Source organism: Erinaceus europaeus, chromosome 4, assembly GCF_950295315.1.
Source record: "Erinaceus europaeus chromosome 4, mEriEur2.1, whole genome shotgun sequence".
Classification (NCBI taxonomy): domain Eukaryota; kingdom Metazoa; phylum Chordata; class Mammalia; order Eulipotyphla; family Erinaceidae; genus Erinaceus; species Erinaceus europaeus.
The window spans coordinates 37,102,073-37,120,206 of NC_080165.1; the positions used below are offsets into that span (position 1 = coordinate 37,102,073).

Below are 18,134 nucleotides of genomic sequence, written 5' to 3' on the forward strand. Positions count from 1 at the left end.
GATGATTTCACCTGCTCTGGCCTCCTTGCTCAGGACTTTGTATTGTATACACCATGGTTTCCATTGTTTCAGACTTTCTTTAGATGACAACTCTCAGGGATCTCTGGATTTTTGGACACAAATCTTCTTGCATTTCTCAGTCCTCACATTGGGGGTTTCTAGCTTCCATGTGAGATTCCTTCCACAAATTTCTTTAGTGAAAAATTATCCACGAGTCCCTAATGATCTTTACCAAGGTGACTATTAGAAACTTGTTTCGATATTCACAACAACTCACACAATTCTCCTATTATTGTTGGAAACCAATTGGATTCTACGTTTAATTTAATTATGACATTAACAGCTCAGAGATTCTTAATCTGATGCATTAAGAACTCAGTCTCACTATATTTCCTTTATTTCAGATGCCAAAATAAAGGGCACAAAGGGTACCAACACTCCTGTTTGACTTAAACTGTCAATTAGGAGGTTACACAAGTTCTTTGTCAGGTTTAAAATTTTGCTAGGATAATTCATAAAACTCAGAAAAAGTTTTTTCATTACTACTTATTTATTATAAGTAATATAATTTAGGAAGGCAGATGAAAAAGATGTATAATGTGGTATGTGGAAGCAATGAAGAACTTTAATGTTTTTTCCAGGTTAACCACTGTCCTAGAGTTTTCATAGGTTTACTAAACTGGAAACCCTCAATCTCATTTAGTACTTTCATAGAAAGTTTTTTATATTATCAAATAGCCATTAATGTATAACTTATTGTCTAGTCTCTCCTCTCAATGGAGAAGGGATGATGGAATAAAAAGTTCCAGATTTACGATCATTGATCTTTCTGAGGATCTCCATCTGGGGCCCTATTAATTCATTAATTATACAAAAAAATAAAAAAGACATTATTATCACTCTGGAAATTCTAAGAGTCTTGCTTATTGTTGTATTAAGATCCAGGGATAAAAACCAAATATGATACCATAAGATGTTCATAATACGAATTTTTCCAGGAAAACTAACAAGAGATTTTTGAGCCCTGTGAAACGAACTATATTACAGAGACCAAGAACAAATTTCTGATTATGTCATAACAACATCAGATAGAGTGACAAGCACATAAACATTCAAACACATTTATGTTCTCAAGAGTTCACAATTAAATAATTAGCTTTCCCATCTGACTCCCCTTGCAAAGTTGTTAGGCAGTACTGTTATGGAAAAAATCTGGAACACAGCTGTTAGTGTTACAGATCAAATGTAACCAAAGAATGAGAACAAGGCCCAGTGAAGGGCAGAGAGTTACATTTATTTCTCATTAATGAGCTTCAGACCTGAACAACTTTCTTTCTTTCTTTTTTCTCTTATTTATTTATTTATTTATTTATTTATTTATTTATTTTTATATTACAGAATTACATGTCAATGGGAATTTGAATCCACACCATTCCTGCCACCAGAGTTCTGAATCTTCACTCTTCCCACTGCAATCCACCACTGTTCCCCTAAGATTGTAAACATGGGCCAACCATTATAATTATTACAACCATTACAATTACAATTATCATTACAATTATCTGTCCACATTTATACATAATTGCATAGTTGCCCCTTTTTCTGATTCACTCCTCTCTTTCCCTCTAAGCCACTCATGACATCACAACTACCTCCATATGTCCCTCTCCTTTTCCTTCTCTCTCTCTGGATGCTGATGGAGCTGGAGTGCACAGTGCTCTTATCTTCATCCTATCACTAATCCCCTGCTGGGAGTATGGATCAAGGTTGTTTATGGGGAGCAGAAGATAGGAGTTCTGGCTTCTGTAGCTGCTTCTCCGCTGAGCATGGGCATTGACAGGTTGATCCATACGCCCAGCCTGTTTCTATCTTTCCTTAGTGGACCAGAGCTCTGGAGATGTGAGGGTCCAGGACCCATTGGTGAGATCGTCTGCCCAGAGAAGTTGGGATGGAGTCATGGTAACATTTGCAACCTAGTGTCTGGAAGGTGGCATGACCTAAGTTGAGACAAGATGGTTAATGAACAGGAACCAGAAAGTAGGATCAGAGCAGATGAGCTTAGGGATTTTAGGGTAGAAGAAAGCTAGGAGAACCATTTCAGGCATATCCCTGGGGGCATACAACAGTAGTAGTTTTGTTTGAGTTTGAGCGTGAGGTTGGATGATAATATTGTGTGAGAGAAGGGTGTCAGAGTGAAGAAAGGGGCTAGAAACTTGGATTACGGAAGGGAATAGCTCCCATTCTTATAAAAAATAGTTTTGTGGCTAACATTAACTATTTACCTCTATCCACCTACTCCAGGGCCTATATGCAAATGCATATTTATATTTATATATGCAAATGCATATTTATATTTATAATTAAATATGATGCATATTTATATTTATAAATATATTTATATTTTCAAATCTAAGATAAATATTAGCAAAAGCTAGTATTTGTGCTTAGGGTTATAGTCTAGGCAGTTGGGGAACTTGAGATATTAAATCTATCCATACCCCCACATATCATATTACTACTGATCAGACTAAATAGTGATGGGACTGACTTTCTACCTCAGCACCTAGCCCTTCATCTTTTGTTCAATCTGGCTGCGGCACAAGCTGGTTGGTTGTGAACAGAGTCCATCAAGGTGTTGACAATATCAAAAGGTAAAAAACAGGTTGGCTACAATCAGAATCCCCCAAGGTTTCCACTCAAGATACTGGAATGCATAAGTGAGAGTCCACCACTTGCAGTGACCCCCCCCTTCATATTTTTGTCTATGGATTTTTCATTTCATTATCTTTATTATTAGCTGGACAAAATCTTGGAGATGATGATGGTAGCAAAGACAATGCAAATCAAATATGCAATCAGAGAGGAGCAAAAGAAATTCCATGTGAGTAAATAATATAGAAATGATCTTAGGAATCCCAGGTGTCTCACTCTGTTTGTTCATAAATGGGTGTCCATCTGCTCTTTGGCCCAGTCCTGAATCTCTGCTTGGCTAAAGATGAGGAAGAAGATCAAGCCCACTATATCAATAGCTGCTGAAAGCATGAAGGTGTTTCTCCAACCAAATTCTGAATCCTGAGGATAGGAAATTTCAGGTTATTAATGCTCTCCTTGTTCTTGTCCCACCTGGTTCAAAAGGCTCTGATGCCATGTCCTATTGTCCACTGCCCAACTTTCAATACTGGTGAAATTTCATGGGCTGTCTTATTGTTTGTGGCACAAGCAGACATGAGACGTGTTTCCCTTGTACTGGCCATTCCCTGTATTGGAATGTTCTTCCCTTAGACTCTTATTTGTCTCCACAGTTGTTTTCTTAATTAAATGTTCCATTTCCTGGGAGTCCTTCCTTGAATGGCCTATTTAAATTTAAATTGCATTCCCCTCTTTTCTCCTGCTTTTTAAAAAAAATTTTTTTTAATATTTTATTTTATTTATTCCCTTTTGTTGCCCTTGTTGTTTTATTGTTGTAGTTATTATTGTTGTTGTCGTCATTGTTGGATAGGACAGAGAGAAATGGAGAGAGGAGGGGAAGACAGAGAGGGGGAGAGAAAGATAGACACCTGCAGGCCTGCTTCACCACCTGTGAAGCAACTCCCCTGCAGGTGGGGAGCCGGGATTCGAACCGGGATCCTTATGCCGGTCCTTGTGCTTTGCGCCACCTGCGCTTAACCCGCTGCGCTACAGCCCGACTCCCTTCTCCTGCTTTTTTATTTTCCTAGCTCTATCATCATATTTTACCTACTCCATTCATTTTTAATTAGTTATTTACCCAAAATGAAGACTTCACCAGAGCAGGGACTTTTGTTTTAGGTGCTTAAAGAATAAAGGGCATCTGCTAATGTCCAACACATATTTGATGAATGAATTAATTAGTGGAAATGTGAATGAATAAATACCAATGGAAACAAGATCAGTTTAACAATTTTCATTTTAAACAACCATTTCTTAACCATGCCTCAGTCAACGACAGTTGGGGGACATTCATATCAAATGTATTTAAGTCTAGGCTTAGTATCTAACTCAGTGCCTGAAAGACTTTGTTTCCAATTATCTATCTGAATATCTCAAATATAGCTGGGTTATTAGGCCCCAGGCTGAGGGTAGCCATAGCTTCTGGACATTTAATGTCTTAATCTTTGTTATTGAAAAGGCTATCAGAAAGCTAACTGATAAACATTCACATGTTGAGTTTAAGCCACACCCTATATTTTAAACAGTTTTAATCATTTACAACATTTTGTGTTCTACTTCCCACCCAAATTTATCCTTTTGTATCTGAAATTCCTGATGTTCTGTAAACCTTGTTTATAAAAGGACCCTGAACCTGAAGGGAGCACCTTTTTGCTGGCCTCACTCACTCTTATGGTGGCAGGGGTCCGATATGATCACCTCCAGGCTCTTAGTCTAGTCTTTCTGAGTAATCTTTTTGTTATCTTGTATCTCCAACCTGACAGTACAACAGTGTCAGGAAGTCAAGTAAAGAGCTGAAAAACAGAGGTCAGACAGTAGCGCAGCAGGTTAAGCAGGTGGTGCAAAGCACAAGGACCAGAGTAAGGATCCCTGTTCAAGCCCCCAGCTCTCCACCTGCAGGGGAGTCGCTTCACAGGTGGTGAAGCAGGTGTGCAGATGTTTTTCTTTCCCCCTCTCTGTCTTCCTCTCCTCTCTCAATTTCTCTCTGTCCTATCCAACAATGACAATATCAAATAACAACAACAATAATAACCACAACAACAATTAAAAAAAAAAAAGAGTTGAAAAGCAAAAGGGATTTTATCAAATTCTGTTATCACAGAAAGGGTACACTTGCTTTTTGTTCTGTATTGTTTTCTTAGCAGTGGAGAACTATAGGAAACAAGAATGGTACTCATATGACTATCATACACATGCACTTCTACTAAAGGCTGTGTTAATAATAAGACTCTTAGAAAGTATTCAAGGCATCTGCTAGATTTTCCTTTGACAACTTTAAATGAATCTCTAAGAAGGGAAAGCTGTACAAATGTAAAGAACTCCGTGCAAGTTATGCGTGGATAGCAAAAGAAGGAATAGTTATAAAACTCAGAAGAGTTGCTGACAATTGATGAGCATAACAGAACAAGACACAGGTTGTTTCCTCAGTTTGTCATTCATTCACTTATTCTGTGAATATTTATTAGTTGCTAAGTAAACCAGACATTCCAAACAAACCACCATGGTTGAGCACTCTACACACAAAATACCAGAACTATTGCTAGAAAATTTGATAAATAACATGAGAAACTTATCTTCTAAAAATTCATGATGCATAAATATAAAAACTATGCATTCTCCCTCACTTCAAATGTCAGCCTTGTGGAAATTCCCTTGTATAAGCTGAATCTAAGATTGGTGTGAGAGTATTTGTGGTGCTTGGGACTTGAGAGATGTAGGTTGAGCTACACTGATAAGTGGACCAAAATGAAAAAAGGCTGACTTCTTCTGGGTGACCTCTGCATTTTATATTTGTTTGTTTGTTTGTTTGTTGATCAATTAATTGAAAAAATGCTTAGCTGAAACTATTTGTGATGCCAGAGATAGGACCTGGGATCTCTCTCACACAAATTTAGTGCACAGCTGTTGTGGTATCTCCCTGACTCTTCTTATTAATATTTTTGTCAAAGCAGTTGACCTCACCAGACTGATAAAATATCCAGCAACAGTGGGAGAGATGGCTCCTGCTGTGTAAGAAAATACTTGTGATACTCCTCTGAGGAAGGCTGCATACCTGAGAGAGAGACGGAGAAAAGTTAGAAAAAACATTCTAGTGAGAGAAAAAGGTAAATCTCAGCTTATCTTCTGCAACTCTGTGTTCATCTCTGGAGCTATACTGATACTTGGTTAATACCTGGAAAAAAAATGCACTGACTAATGTTGAGTGCAGTCTTGTACTAGAATCTGAGACTTACAAGGAGAAATTCTCCCCACTTTTTCAACAATATTTATATAAAATGTTCAGCTTGATAGTTTACATAAGGTATGTTTGCTCTTTTGATTTCTGCTACAGAGCCTGATATTATTACTTTGTTGGAAGGTGCCTTAAAAATCCTGTCTGGGGAATAAAAGACCCCCTCATTGAATGAGATATTGGCTCTCCTAAGACCAAGATGTCCCCACATATCTTGGTATCTCATTACCTGAAGGCAAATCAAGTTATTTTGAATATTTTGAATGAAATTATATTTCAAGGAACTATTATTCTCTGAAACTTACTGATATCAGATATAAATGTTTCTCTTGCTGTCCTGAATCTTTGGCCTTTATAAACTTCTTATATGAGCATGTCCTGTGGAGTTTCATGGGTCCTTTCAGTGAGTCAGACCTATGCAAATGCTTCATCTTCAATAGTAAAAGATTGCTCTGAGTCTCACCACACAACCAAATGTCCCCACTGACTATGCATGTTTTCATCTGGAAAAACTTATTTCATAGTGTTTGGCTAATTGTATGCCCCTTCCAGGAATTATGTGGATATGTGGTTGGTGCTGATATTTCCTATGGCCTGATATGCATATCGCTCACTTTTTTTTTTAAAGAACTCTTTTATTTTATTTTATTTTTTATTTTCTTTCTTTCTTTTTTTTTTTTTTTTTTTGTGTGTGTCACCAGGGTTATCGCTGGGGATCGATGTCTGTGCTAGGAATCCAGTGCTCCTGGCAGCCATTTTTTCCATTTTATTGGATAGGGAAGACAGAAATTGGAAGAGGAGGGCAGGTAGGGAGAGAGAAAGAGAGACACCTGCAGACCTGCTCACAACTTGTGTATGAAGCGACCCCCTGTAGGTGCAGAGCAGGGGGCTAGAACCGGGATCCTTGTGCAAGTCCTGGTGCTTCCTATTATGTGTGCTTTACCCGGTGCGTCACTGCTTGTCCCCTCTAATCACTCACATTTTATCCACATATCAGAGTAAGTTTATGCCTACCGGACCTGACTTGAGTTGCTGTTCATAGCAAAAAAACAAAAAACAAGCAAACAAAAAACAAACAACAAACAAACAAACAAACAACGACAAAAATGGAGTGCTACCGAGGAGCAATATCCATGCAGTTAATTTGAACTCCAATTTCACCGAAGCTGCCAAAGGCTGAAGACAACATCAAGAAGGCAATGGTGATGTTGTGGCTGAACTTCACCCAGTGCAAGGAGAAGAGAAGACCAGACGGAAAGAGAACTCCTGGGGCAGGAGAATAAGCAAAGAATTACCAGGAAGCTGCCCTGAGACTCCCACACCCCACCTTGAATCCTCCTAGGTTCTTACCAAAAACAGAGAAAACCTTCCGGATGGTGATAAGTCTAAGAATTTTTCTTGAGAACAGATAATCTACCAGTTGACCTCCAATTAAATAGGAGACAAAAGAAATAAGAAATGGAACTGCTGACAGGATCCCAGTCTGCAAAGAAAAAGAATAGACATTTTATAGAAAAAGAAAAAATAGTAGGTTTCTAAACACATAAAATAGTACCCAGTCATCATAGTAAAACTATAGTAACATTATTTCTTTAAATCAAATTTACAAATCCCAAAGTTTTTTTTCCTGTGAATTTGAGTAATATTATGGGAGATCAAGGGCTTAAATGTCATTAGTATTCTGTGGGAGAGAGTTTGACTATAAATATAAAAATTTATACAATACTTATACTTGCTATAACTATGTTGACATTTGTAGAAATAATTGCACAATTGTATGACAAATCAACTCTTGCCTGTAACATTTCTCAATAACTGAAACAACTCAAATGTCACTCAGTAAGGGTACCATGTACTGATATGAAAGGATTCTCATATAGACTATAGGGAGTAGCAGTATATATAGGCTGTATTTAATGCTTTGTGAGGGAAATGTGTGAGGAAAATAATGTGTCTGAATATGCTTGCATTATTGTAAATAACCAATAAAATATTATATTGAAAAAAAACAGCAAAACTGAATACCACATGTCACCATGCATAGAAGGTAAGTAAGCCTAAGCAGATCAAAGGCATGAACATTAGGCCAGGAACTATCAAATACATGGAAGCAAACATTGTCAGAACACTTCACAATATATGTTCAGAATCTTTAAAGGCAAATCAAACAAGGAAAAAAAACAAAAATAAACCAATGAGACTACATCAAATTGAAAATCTTCTACACAATGGATGCTACCATTACTCAAACAGAAAGACACCCTATATAATGGGAGAAGATTTTTATACAACATACTTCATATAAATAACTAACTAAAATACAGAAAGAACTCAGTAAGTGGCAGGGGAAAAAAATTTGTTAGAAAATAAGTTGAGAAGATGGGCAGAAACTTTATAGAGGAAGAGGTCCAGGAAGCCAAGAAACACAAGTATTCAAAGTCCTGATTATCAGAGAAATACAAATAAAGACAACAAGGAGATAACACTTTACCTCATCAAAAAGGACAGAAACAACAAATGTGGGAGAGGATATGGGGGAAAAGGGACACTTTTGCACTGCTGGTGGAAATGTACATTGTTCCAACCCTTATGGAAACAATTTGGAGATTTCTTAGAACACTAGAAAAGGACCTACCTACCTATCTTATGAACAGGCAATTCCTCCCCTGAGGTTTTATCTCTCAAAAAAAACAAAAACATCTGTCAGACTAGACCTATGTTTACAGCAGCACAATTTGTTATAGCCAAAAACTTGGAAGCAACCCTGAAATCCACAACAAACGAGCAGATAAGAAAACTGTGGTATACATTCACAAATGTAATGCTACTTAATTGTCAAAAAATAATGAGGTCATATCCTTTGCCTCACAGTAATAGTAAGAGATCTTAACACACTACTCACAGCATGTGACAGATCACCTGCACAAAGATAAATAGAAAAATAGTGGTCTTAAATGAATGGGCCTAACAGATATTTACAGAACTTTCCATCCTAAAAAAAATAAGTACACATACTTATCAAGTGCACATGGATTATTCAAAAGGATTGACCATACATTACATCACAAAGACAGCCTCAAAAAATATGTAAATACTAAAATTATAAAATGCATCTTTTCAGACCATAATGGTATGAAGCTAGAAATCAACCACAAAAGAAAAGAAACTACCCCAAAATCGGAGACTAAACAACATGCTTGAAGAATACATAGGTCATTGAAGAGATCAAAAAAAAAATTAAGAATTACTTCAATAGCAATGAAAATAAAGAAAACAATTTTCTGGGCTTTATATGTTAACCCTTTTTTCAGCCACCAGGTTCCAGATGCTAACATGATACCAACTGGACCTGCCTGGGCAGGTGACCCCACCAATGTGTCCTGGAGCCCCGGTTCCCCAGAGCTCTGCCCCACTAGGGAAAAAGAGAGATGGGCTGGAAGTATGAGTTGACCTGCCAATGCCCATGTTCAGCGGAGAAGCAATTACAGAAGCCAAACCTTCCACCTTCTGTACCCCACCTTCTGTACCCCATAATGACCCTGGGTCCATACTCCCAGAGGGTTAAAGCTATCAGGGGAGAGGATGGGAAGCAGGGTTCTGGTGATGGGAATTGTGTGGAGTTGTACCCCTCTTATCCTACGGTTTTTATTAGTGTTTTTTTCTTTTTATAAAAAATTTTTAAAAAAGAAAATAAAGAAAACAAATATTAGACTTTATGGAATGCAGAAAAAGAAGTCCTGAGAGGGAAGTTCATAGCAATACAGGTCCACATTAATAAAGAAGAGAAATCACTAATAAACTGCCTAAAAACAACTTAAAAAAACAACTAGAAACGGAGCAGTAAAGAGATCCAACAGTCAAAAGGAAATATGAAGTAGTTAAAATCAGAACAGAAAACAATGTAATAGACAACAAAAAGACCATTAGGAAGATTAATGAAACCAAAAGCTTATTCTTTGAAAGGATAATAAAATAGATAAACCACTAGCTACAGTAAAGAGAGGAAGCTGTGGTAAAATCACTCAGAAATGAGAGGAGATATTACAACAGATGAGGCAGAGATACATGGGGTCTTGCAAGACAATTAATGGGCATATGTATGAAAATAAATTTCAGCTTAGAAGAAAAGGACATATTGTTGGAGTCATAGCAACAGTCAACCGTGACACAAAGGAAGTAGGTAAACTTAACAGGCCAACCACTAGTAAAATTAAAAAAAAAAAAAAAAAACTGAAACAGTAATCAAAAGCCTCCCCAAGAGCAAAAGTCTGGGTCCAGATGACTATATTAATGAATTTTACAAAACATTCAAAGAACTAATGCCTATCCTCCTCAAACTTTTCCAGAAAATAGAAAAAGAGAGAATACTCCCAAACACATTCTATGAGGCTAACAACACTCTGATCTCCAAAGTAGGGAAGGACTCCACCCCAAAAAAGGAAATTATAGACCCATATCCCTGGTAAACATTAATGCAAAGATCCTCAACAAAATCTTGGCTAAGCAAATCCAACAACATATTAAGAAAATAAGCCACCAAGACCAATTGAGATTCATTCCTGGGAAACAGGGATGATTCAACACCTGTAAATCAATCTACGTAGTCAACCGTATCAGCAACAAGAAAGATAAAAACCATGTGATCTTATCAGTTGATGCAGAAAAGGCATTCGACAAGGTCCAACATCTATTTATGATAAAGGCCCTTAAGAAATTGGGAATGGGGAGTCGAGCAGTAGTGCAGTTAAGCTCAAGGACCTGCGTAAGGATCCCAATTCAAGCCCCTGGCTCCTCACCTACAGGGGAGTTGCTTCACAGGCAGTGATGCAGGTATCCAGGTGTCTATCTTTCTCTCCCCCTCTCTGTCTTCCCTTCCTCTCTCCAGTTCTCCCTTTCCTAATTAGCAATGATGACATCAATAACAAGAACAATAATAACTACAACAATAAAAAGGGCAACAAGAGGGAAAATAAATACAAAAAAATTTTTAAAAAGAAAATAAATTTGGAATTGAAGGAAAATTCCTCTACATAATAAAGGCTATATGTGACAAAACCATGGCTAACGTCATACTCAATGGGGAAAAATTGAAATCTTTCCCCCTAAAATGAAGGATGTCTACTCTCACCACTTTTATTCAACATAGTGTTGGAAGTCCTCACCATCACAGTAAGGTAAGAGAGAGAGCAAAGGAATCTAAATTTGAAAGGATGAAGTTAAATTATTTGCAGATGATCTGTTGATATACCTAGAGGATCCCAGAAACTGCCAAAATACTACTGGAAATCATCAGTAAATTAACTAAAGTAGCAGGCTACAAAATCAAAACCCACAAATAAGTGGCATTTCTCTACACAAAAGGTGGACCAGAGGAAATGGAACTGAAGGAAACAATCCCATTTATAATCAAATCCAAAAAGATAAACTACCTTGGAATAAATCTAACAAAAGATAAAATACTTTGGAATAAATATACTTTGGTGAAGGACCTTTTCAAAGAAAATGATAAGACATTGTTAAAAGAGAGGATGGTGACACAAAGAAATAAAAGAATAATCCCTGTTCATGGGTTGGAAGAATAAATATCATTAAAATGGCAATCCTGCCACAAGAAATCTATAGATTCAATGCAATTCTTATTAAAATTCCAAAAACATATTCCAAGGAAATTGAACAACTTCTTTAAAAATCTGTGTGGAACTATTAAAAAGCCTGAATAGCAAAAGCAATCCTGAGGAAAAAGAAGAAAAATGGAAACATCAAAATGCCTGACTTCAGGTAATACTATAAAGCAATAGTAATTAAAACAGTGTGATATAGGAACAAAGGTAAATATATGAATTAATGAAATAAGATAGCCCAGAACATAATCCACACATGTATAGTACCTTATATACAATAAAGGGGCCAAAATTGGGATGCATTGGATCGACCTTCTCGTGGTGCATCCCGTGAGTACCCATTCATTGGGGAAACTGACGATCCTTCCTAGCCGACTGAATCCACATGGATCCCAGTCACTTTCAAAGCCAGCAACAAGCAGCTCCTGACAGCTTTCAACCTGACGCTGTTGACTGGCTATGGAAGAAGGGCAAACGCTAGAAGAAGAAGAAGGGGCCAAAAATAGTCCCATGGGGTAAAAGAAGTTCTCTTTATCAAGTGGTGTTGGGAGAAGTGGAAAAATGAAGCTAGACCACTAATTAACACCATATACCAAAACTGGTTCAAAATGAACCAAAGATATGGATATTAGACCTGAAAATATAAAAATACCTAGAAGAACATATCAGTTAAACATTTTATGATATAAGCACTAAAGATGTATTTGGAGACTTTATCCTATGGGAAAGGAAAATAAAAACTAGACTAAACAAATGGGACTATATCAAATTAATAAGCTTTTATACATCAAAAAAAATTCCATAAGGATAAACAGGAAACCTAGCAACTGGGAGAACATATTTGCAAGTAATACTTCAGTTCAGACAAGCAATTAATGTCAGACATATAGAAAGAACTCATATGAAAAAAAAAAAAAGAACAACCTAATAAAAAAAGTGAGCAGAAGATATGAATAGACGGTTCTTTGAAGAAGAGATACACATGACCCACAGACATGAGCAGAAATACCCCAGTTTACTCAATCAGCAAAGAAATGCAAATTAAAACCCCACTGAGATACCACCTCACTCTTGTGAGAATGGTCTTCATCAACACAACAGGAGAGAATAAGTGTTGGAGAGGATATGGAGAGAAAGAAACACTATTACACTGCTAGTGGGAATGCAAACTGGTACAACCACTATGGAGAACAGTATGGAGAATCTTGAAATAAATACAAATGGAATGATACCTTATGATTCAGAAATTTTATTCCTAGGCATTTATCCAAAAGAAAGAATAACACTAATTAAAAAAGATACATGTACCCCCATGCTCATAGCTACATTATACACAATAGCTATAATATGGAAACAACCAAAATGCCCTTCAAGAGATTATTGGAAAAAAAGTTATGGGACATATACTCAATGGAGTACCACTCAGCAATAAAAAAAATTATATTATGTCCTTTGGGATAAAATGGATGAAACTAAAGAACTACAGGATAATTTCACTCATATGTGGAATTTAGAGAATTAAACACAGGAACTTGAAACAAACAAACAAACAAAAAGCCAAAGCTTTTTGGTGTTTTTTTGGGTGTGGGGTGGAGGAAGGTGTGAAATTAGAATCCTATTAATTTATAAACTCATAAATCACTATTAATTTAACATCTTATGAGGGAGATAGATTTAATATTTCAGGTTTTCTTTTTTTCTTTTTTTCTTTTATTTATTTATTCCCTTTTGTTGCCCTTGTTGTTTTATTGTTGTAGTTATTGTTGTTGTCGTCGTTGTTGGATAGGACAGAGAGAAACGGAGAGAGGAGGGGAAGACAGAGAGAGGGAGAGAAAGATAGACACCTGCAGACCTGCTTCACCGCCTGTGAAGCGACTCCCCTGCAGGTGGGGAGCTGGGGTTCGAACCGGGATCCTTATGCCGGTCCTCGTGCTTTGCGCCACCTGCGCTTAACCCACTGCGCTACAGTCCGACTCCCCTATTTCAGGTTTTCTAACTGCTTAGATCATAGGTCTGAGCATAAATATTTTCTTTAGCTTAGGCATTTAATGTTTCAGGTATGTAAGATTATCAGATTCTGATACAGGGCTTAAATGGTTCAAGAACTTTAAGAATATATCTGTTACTTGTATATATAGTTTTCTTTTTTTTAAAGAAAAACTTTGTTATCTTTATTTATTTATTTATTGGATAGAGCCCGCCAGAAATCGAGAGGGAAGGGGGTGATAGAAAGGGAGACACCTGCAGTACTGCTTTGCCACTTATGAAGTATTCCCCCTGCGGGTGGGGGTTTGAACCTGGGTCCTTGTGCATTGTAACATGTGCACTCAAGCAGGTGCGCCACCACCCAGCCACTATAGTTTTCTTTTTTAAAATACCTAAGTTATCTATAACCTTATGCCGGAAAGATCAAAATCATTTGGCCCTGTCAGTATCTAAGATACAGTGATTACTAGATACCACTAAAGGTCAAGCCTGACTCCCACCATACTGAAGGAAACCTCGGTGCTATAGTCTTTTTTATTACTTCTCTCACTGCCTCTCTGTCTCTGTATTAAAAACTTTATTTGTACTTACATCTCTGAAGTTATCCTGAAGCACAGAATTCATATATGTTGGTGAATATGTTGTTACGATATAAAAACGCCAGTATGTGGTGAAAGTAGATAATAAAATGGCCCAAAGTGGTAGGGATTTGATCATAGCCTTAATGGGTATAGACCAGCCTGGTGAATGACCCTGGAAGAAAGAGTATATCAAATTCTCTCAGCTAAAATAGGAAGCTTTGCTCTACTGCACACTTTAGCTCCAAAACATCAGACATATGTGGGGGAATGCACCTCTTGAGTCAGTGAAGACATGATGTATTCCTTCTCATCAGTGCTGATAAATGGATGATTCATGGGATTCTCATAAACAAGGAAAAACCACAGAAAAGAATAAATACAGCCCATTCCACCTAGAAAAAGAGCATTCAGTTAACACTGGACTGAAGTTATTATTAAAATTTTTAACTTAAGAAAGCTGCTTTCATATTCCATGAGGGTGAGTAACTTTCTCTTTTTTCTCTATTTACAGGTGCCTGGAACCGAACTTGAAACCCTGAAGCCTCAGGCATAAAAATCTTTCTGCATAAACATTACACTATCTCCCTGGTTAGATCAGAGTTCTTCCAGTTTAATTCTACCCTAAGATAATCCTTGTATTTGACATAATAACTGGCCTCAATAACCCCACATCTCCCTGCATCTATTTCTTGCATTCATGACACTAATGCTGGTAAAGGGTACTTTCCCACTGCTTAACTTTGGTCTTGGTCATATAAACAACATTTATTTCATAATAGCATGGCACAATTCAGAACATGACCTTAAGAAACACTGTGATTTTTCACATATTCTCTTAAGTCTTAGGCACTGGCACAGGAAGACCATGCTCTAGTTTACCCTTCATTCAAAGCAGATGGGAGACACATTGAACAAAATTGCCCAGCTGTTACACAGAAGTAAAAGAAGAAACAATTATTATTTTAAATCAGTGAGCTTTGGGGTGCTTCAAATATGCCCTTATTTTATTATTATTATTTTAAATCAATGTGCTTTGGGATGTTTCAAATATGCCCTTATAAAGGCTATAACTTGAGACTTCTGGAGGCACAGCCATGAAGTAACAGCTACCTTATTGTTCCCCTAATCAACTAGATAAAGCAATGAAAAACCACTTGAAAACCCACCAAATTGCAACTGGAATTACTTCAAAAATTTACTTAGCCACCGGTGGGTGCAAGCACACATGTTCAGTGTGTTGAAAAGGGGTACGGGATAGTCTTAGGACTTAAGCAGCTATGCTTAGTGACCCCTGGCACCATTTTGGGAGTTACCTAACAGAACACTGTCAGTGGCAGGAAGGTGGATCTCAGTGCTTAACCTGTGTATTTAGGATCAAGAGGATGTTGAATTGCCCTCATGAAATCACCAGAGTTTAAGGAAAAAACCTGGATGAGACCCAAAGTCCAATGATTTACTCAGGACCCAGCAGCCACCTAGGAAAATAATTCCTAGCCAGCTTCCAGTGGTATGGCCAGGCAATAAGCAACTGCAGCACTTTGCTCCTCTGATTAATTACTTAAGGCAACTAAAAAATCATCTGAAAACTCACCAAATTACATCTGGGATTTCCTAAGAAACTCATTTAGTCACAATGAGTGCAAGTACATGTAGTCAGTCAACAGATGGGAAAGGGATGCAGAAGCTGCTAAGCCCTGGCTCCCAGGAAGGGAAATAAATCTTGAAAGTCCTTTGAGCACTCAGTAGAAAGCAATTCTCCCCTGCCATTACTTCCCAAAGGCTGAAAAATAACAGCAGGAAGACCTTATACTTACATCACAGGCACTAAACAGAACAGTGAAATCTGATAGTATCACTCTTCTCTCCTCCCTCACCACAATACATAAACAGAGAAATACAGCACTGTAACCATAGTGCCACCTTCTTGCTCAACAACAGAAGCCATGCTAAATGTGTAAGCTTGGAAGTTCAGTAATGTTTGAAATCAAAAAAGGTCACACAGACACACATCAAGGAAAAAATGGCATAAATTTTCAAAAACTCATTAGGAAGGCAGTTCAAAAAACTAAACTTAATATACAGACACAAATTCAAGAACTAAGAGATAGTTGAAGGACACTTTGAATACAGTTCAGGCTAAGGAAGTAGGCCTAAGAAGTTCAATAAAATAAGTTTAACAGAGAATGTCAGAGCCAGAACCACAACATTCTGAATTTAAAGGTATTGGAGAAGAAAGGCTTAAGAAAAAAATGAAGCAATTTTCTGTGAAATAGCAGACTATATCAGAAAGACTAATGTGAAAGTTACTGGTATCCCCCTAGAAGGAAAAGGAGAGGAGAAATCATAGAGAAAAAACAATTCCTTACTTAGGAAATGTTCAAAACATAGACATTCAGGAACCTGATCAAGCATTCAAGTTTCTGAATACAAAATGCCACACACCAAGCCACATCACAGTACGATTACCCAAAAGCAAGGGTAAGAAAAAATACTGAAGGCTGTAAGAGAAAGGAAGAAATTAACAGTGGTGGAATCATGGGGTTCATCAGATTTCTCATTATAAATCCTAGAGGTAGGGAGGAAGTAGGATGACAAATTCAAAATAATAAAAGATAAGAATTGCTAGCTATAGAGCTGGGCGGTGGTGCAGCGGTTTAAGCGCATATGGCATGAAGCACAGGGACCGGTGTAAGGATCCTGGGTCCAGCCCCAGGCTCCCCACCTGCAGGAGGGTCGCTTCACAGGCAGTGAAGCAGGTCTGCAGGTGTCTATCTTTCTCTCCTCCTCTTTGTCTTCTCCTCCTCTCTCCATTTCTCTTTGTCCTATCCAACAACAATGACAGCAATAACAACAATAACAACATGATAAATAAGGGCAACAAAAGGGAAAAAATAAAATAATAAATTTTAAAAAAGAATTGCTAGTTAAAAATACTCTATTCAACCACACAGTTTCTCAAACATACAGAAACTGAAGGAATTTGCTACTACCAATCCTGCCTTGTAAGAATTAAAGAGAGGAGTTCCACATGAAAAGAAGTGAAGGAATGCCAACTTTTAATAAGATGAACAGTAGTATAATAGAACCAGGATAACAATAGGGAAAAACAAAACACAAAAAAGCAAAAGGCAAAATGAACAAAAGAATGATACAGTCATATGTTAGTAAAACAAAACTGATCTAGCTTTCTGGTCCTTTTTCCAGCCATGATATCATCTCCCCAGACAATAACTTGGATCCACCTGCATATCAGATTTCAGGCTCAGGGGGAAAAAAAGTTAGTATATCCACAGGCCCTTTGGAATAACTAAAATATGCCTACTAGCTATCTACAAAATGGAGGGCACCCCAACTCTTCATCTGCACTACTCCAGCCTTTAGGTTCATGATTTTTCAACAACTTGTTTGGCTTTATATGTTAACTCTCTTTTCAGCCACCAGGTTCCAGACGCTACCATGACACCAACCAGACTTCCCTGGACACACAACCCCACCAATGTGTCCTGCAGCTCTGATTCCCCAGAACCCCGCCCCACTAGGGAAAGAGAGAGGCAGGCTGGGAGTACAGATCTACCTGTCAACGCCCATGTTCAGCGGGGAAGCAATTACAGAAGCCAGACCTTTCACCTTCTGCATCCTACAATTACCTTGGGTCCATACTCCCAGAGGGTTAAAGAATAGGAAAGCGATCAAGGGAGGGGATGGGATACGGAATTCTGGTGGTGGGAATTATGTGGAGTTGTACCCCTCTTATCCTATGGTTTTTGTCAGTGTTTTCTTTTTATAAATAAATTAAAAAAAAAAAAAAAAACAAGAACTTTAAACGGGCTGTTGTAGATATTGTAGACACAAAGGCAAGGTTCTCAATGCTATTCCACAAATTTGTGTTTCTATTTTGGTCCAAGTACCAGACTGTTTTGATTATAGATCTCTATAGTATGTTTTAAGTTCAGGGAGCATAATGCATTCATTCTTACTTTTTTTTCTCTCAGGACTGCTTTGGATATTCTGGTATTTTTTGTCTCT

General features: G+C 37.5%; 1 protein-coding gene across 5 annotated transcripts in view; it reads right to left on the minus strand.

The window, feature by feature from the left end:
- Nucleotides 1-308: 308 nt before the first annotated feature.
- SLC17A4 (solute carrier family 17 member 4) overlaps nucleotides 309-18,134 on the minus strand; it is a 33,277-nt gene continuing 15,451 nt past the window's right edge. For 4 of the 5 annotated variants that reach the window (XM_060189274.1, XM_060189275.1, XM_016189513.2 and 1 more), the window contains 6 exons: nucleotides 14,382-14,500; nucleotides 14,119-14,280; nucleotides 7,271-7,403; nucleotides 7,039-7,186; nucleotides 5,650-5,740; nucleotides 2,411-3,072 (listed from right to left, as the gene is read on the minus strand). In XM_060189274.1, coding sequence (XP_060045257.1) covers nucleotides 2,938-3,072; nucleotides 5,650-5,740; nucleotides 7,039-7,186; nucleotides 7,271-7,403; nucleotides 14,119-14,280; nucleotides 14,382-14,500 — 788 coding nt within the window. In that variant the 3' untranslated portion in view covers nucleotides 2,411-2,937. Of the gene's footprint in view, nucleotides 1,998-2,410; nucleotides 3,073-5,649; nucleotides 5,741-7,038; nucleotides 7,187-7,270; nucleotides 7,404-14,118; nucleotides 14,281-14,381; nucleotides 14,501-18,134 lie in introns of those variants that run through there. The other variant, XM_016189512.2, reaches the window with a different exon arrangement.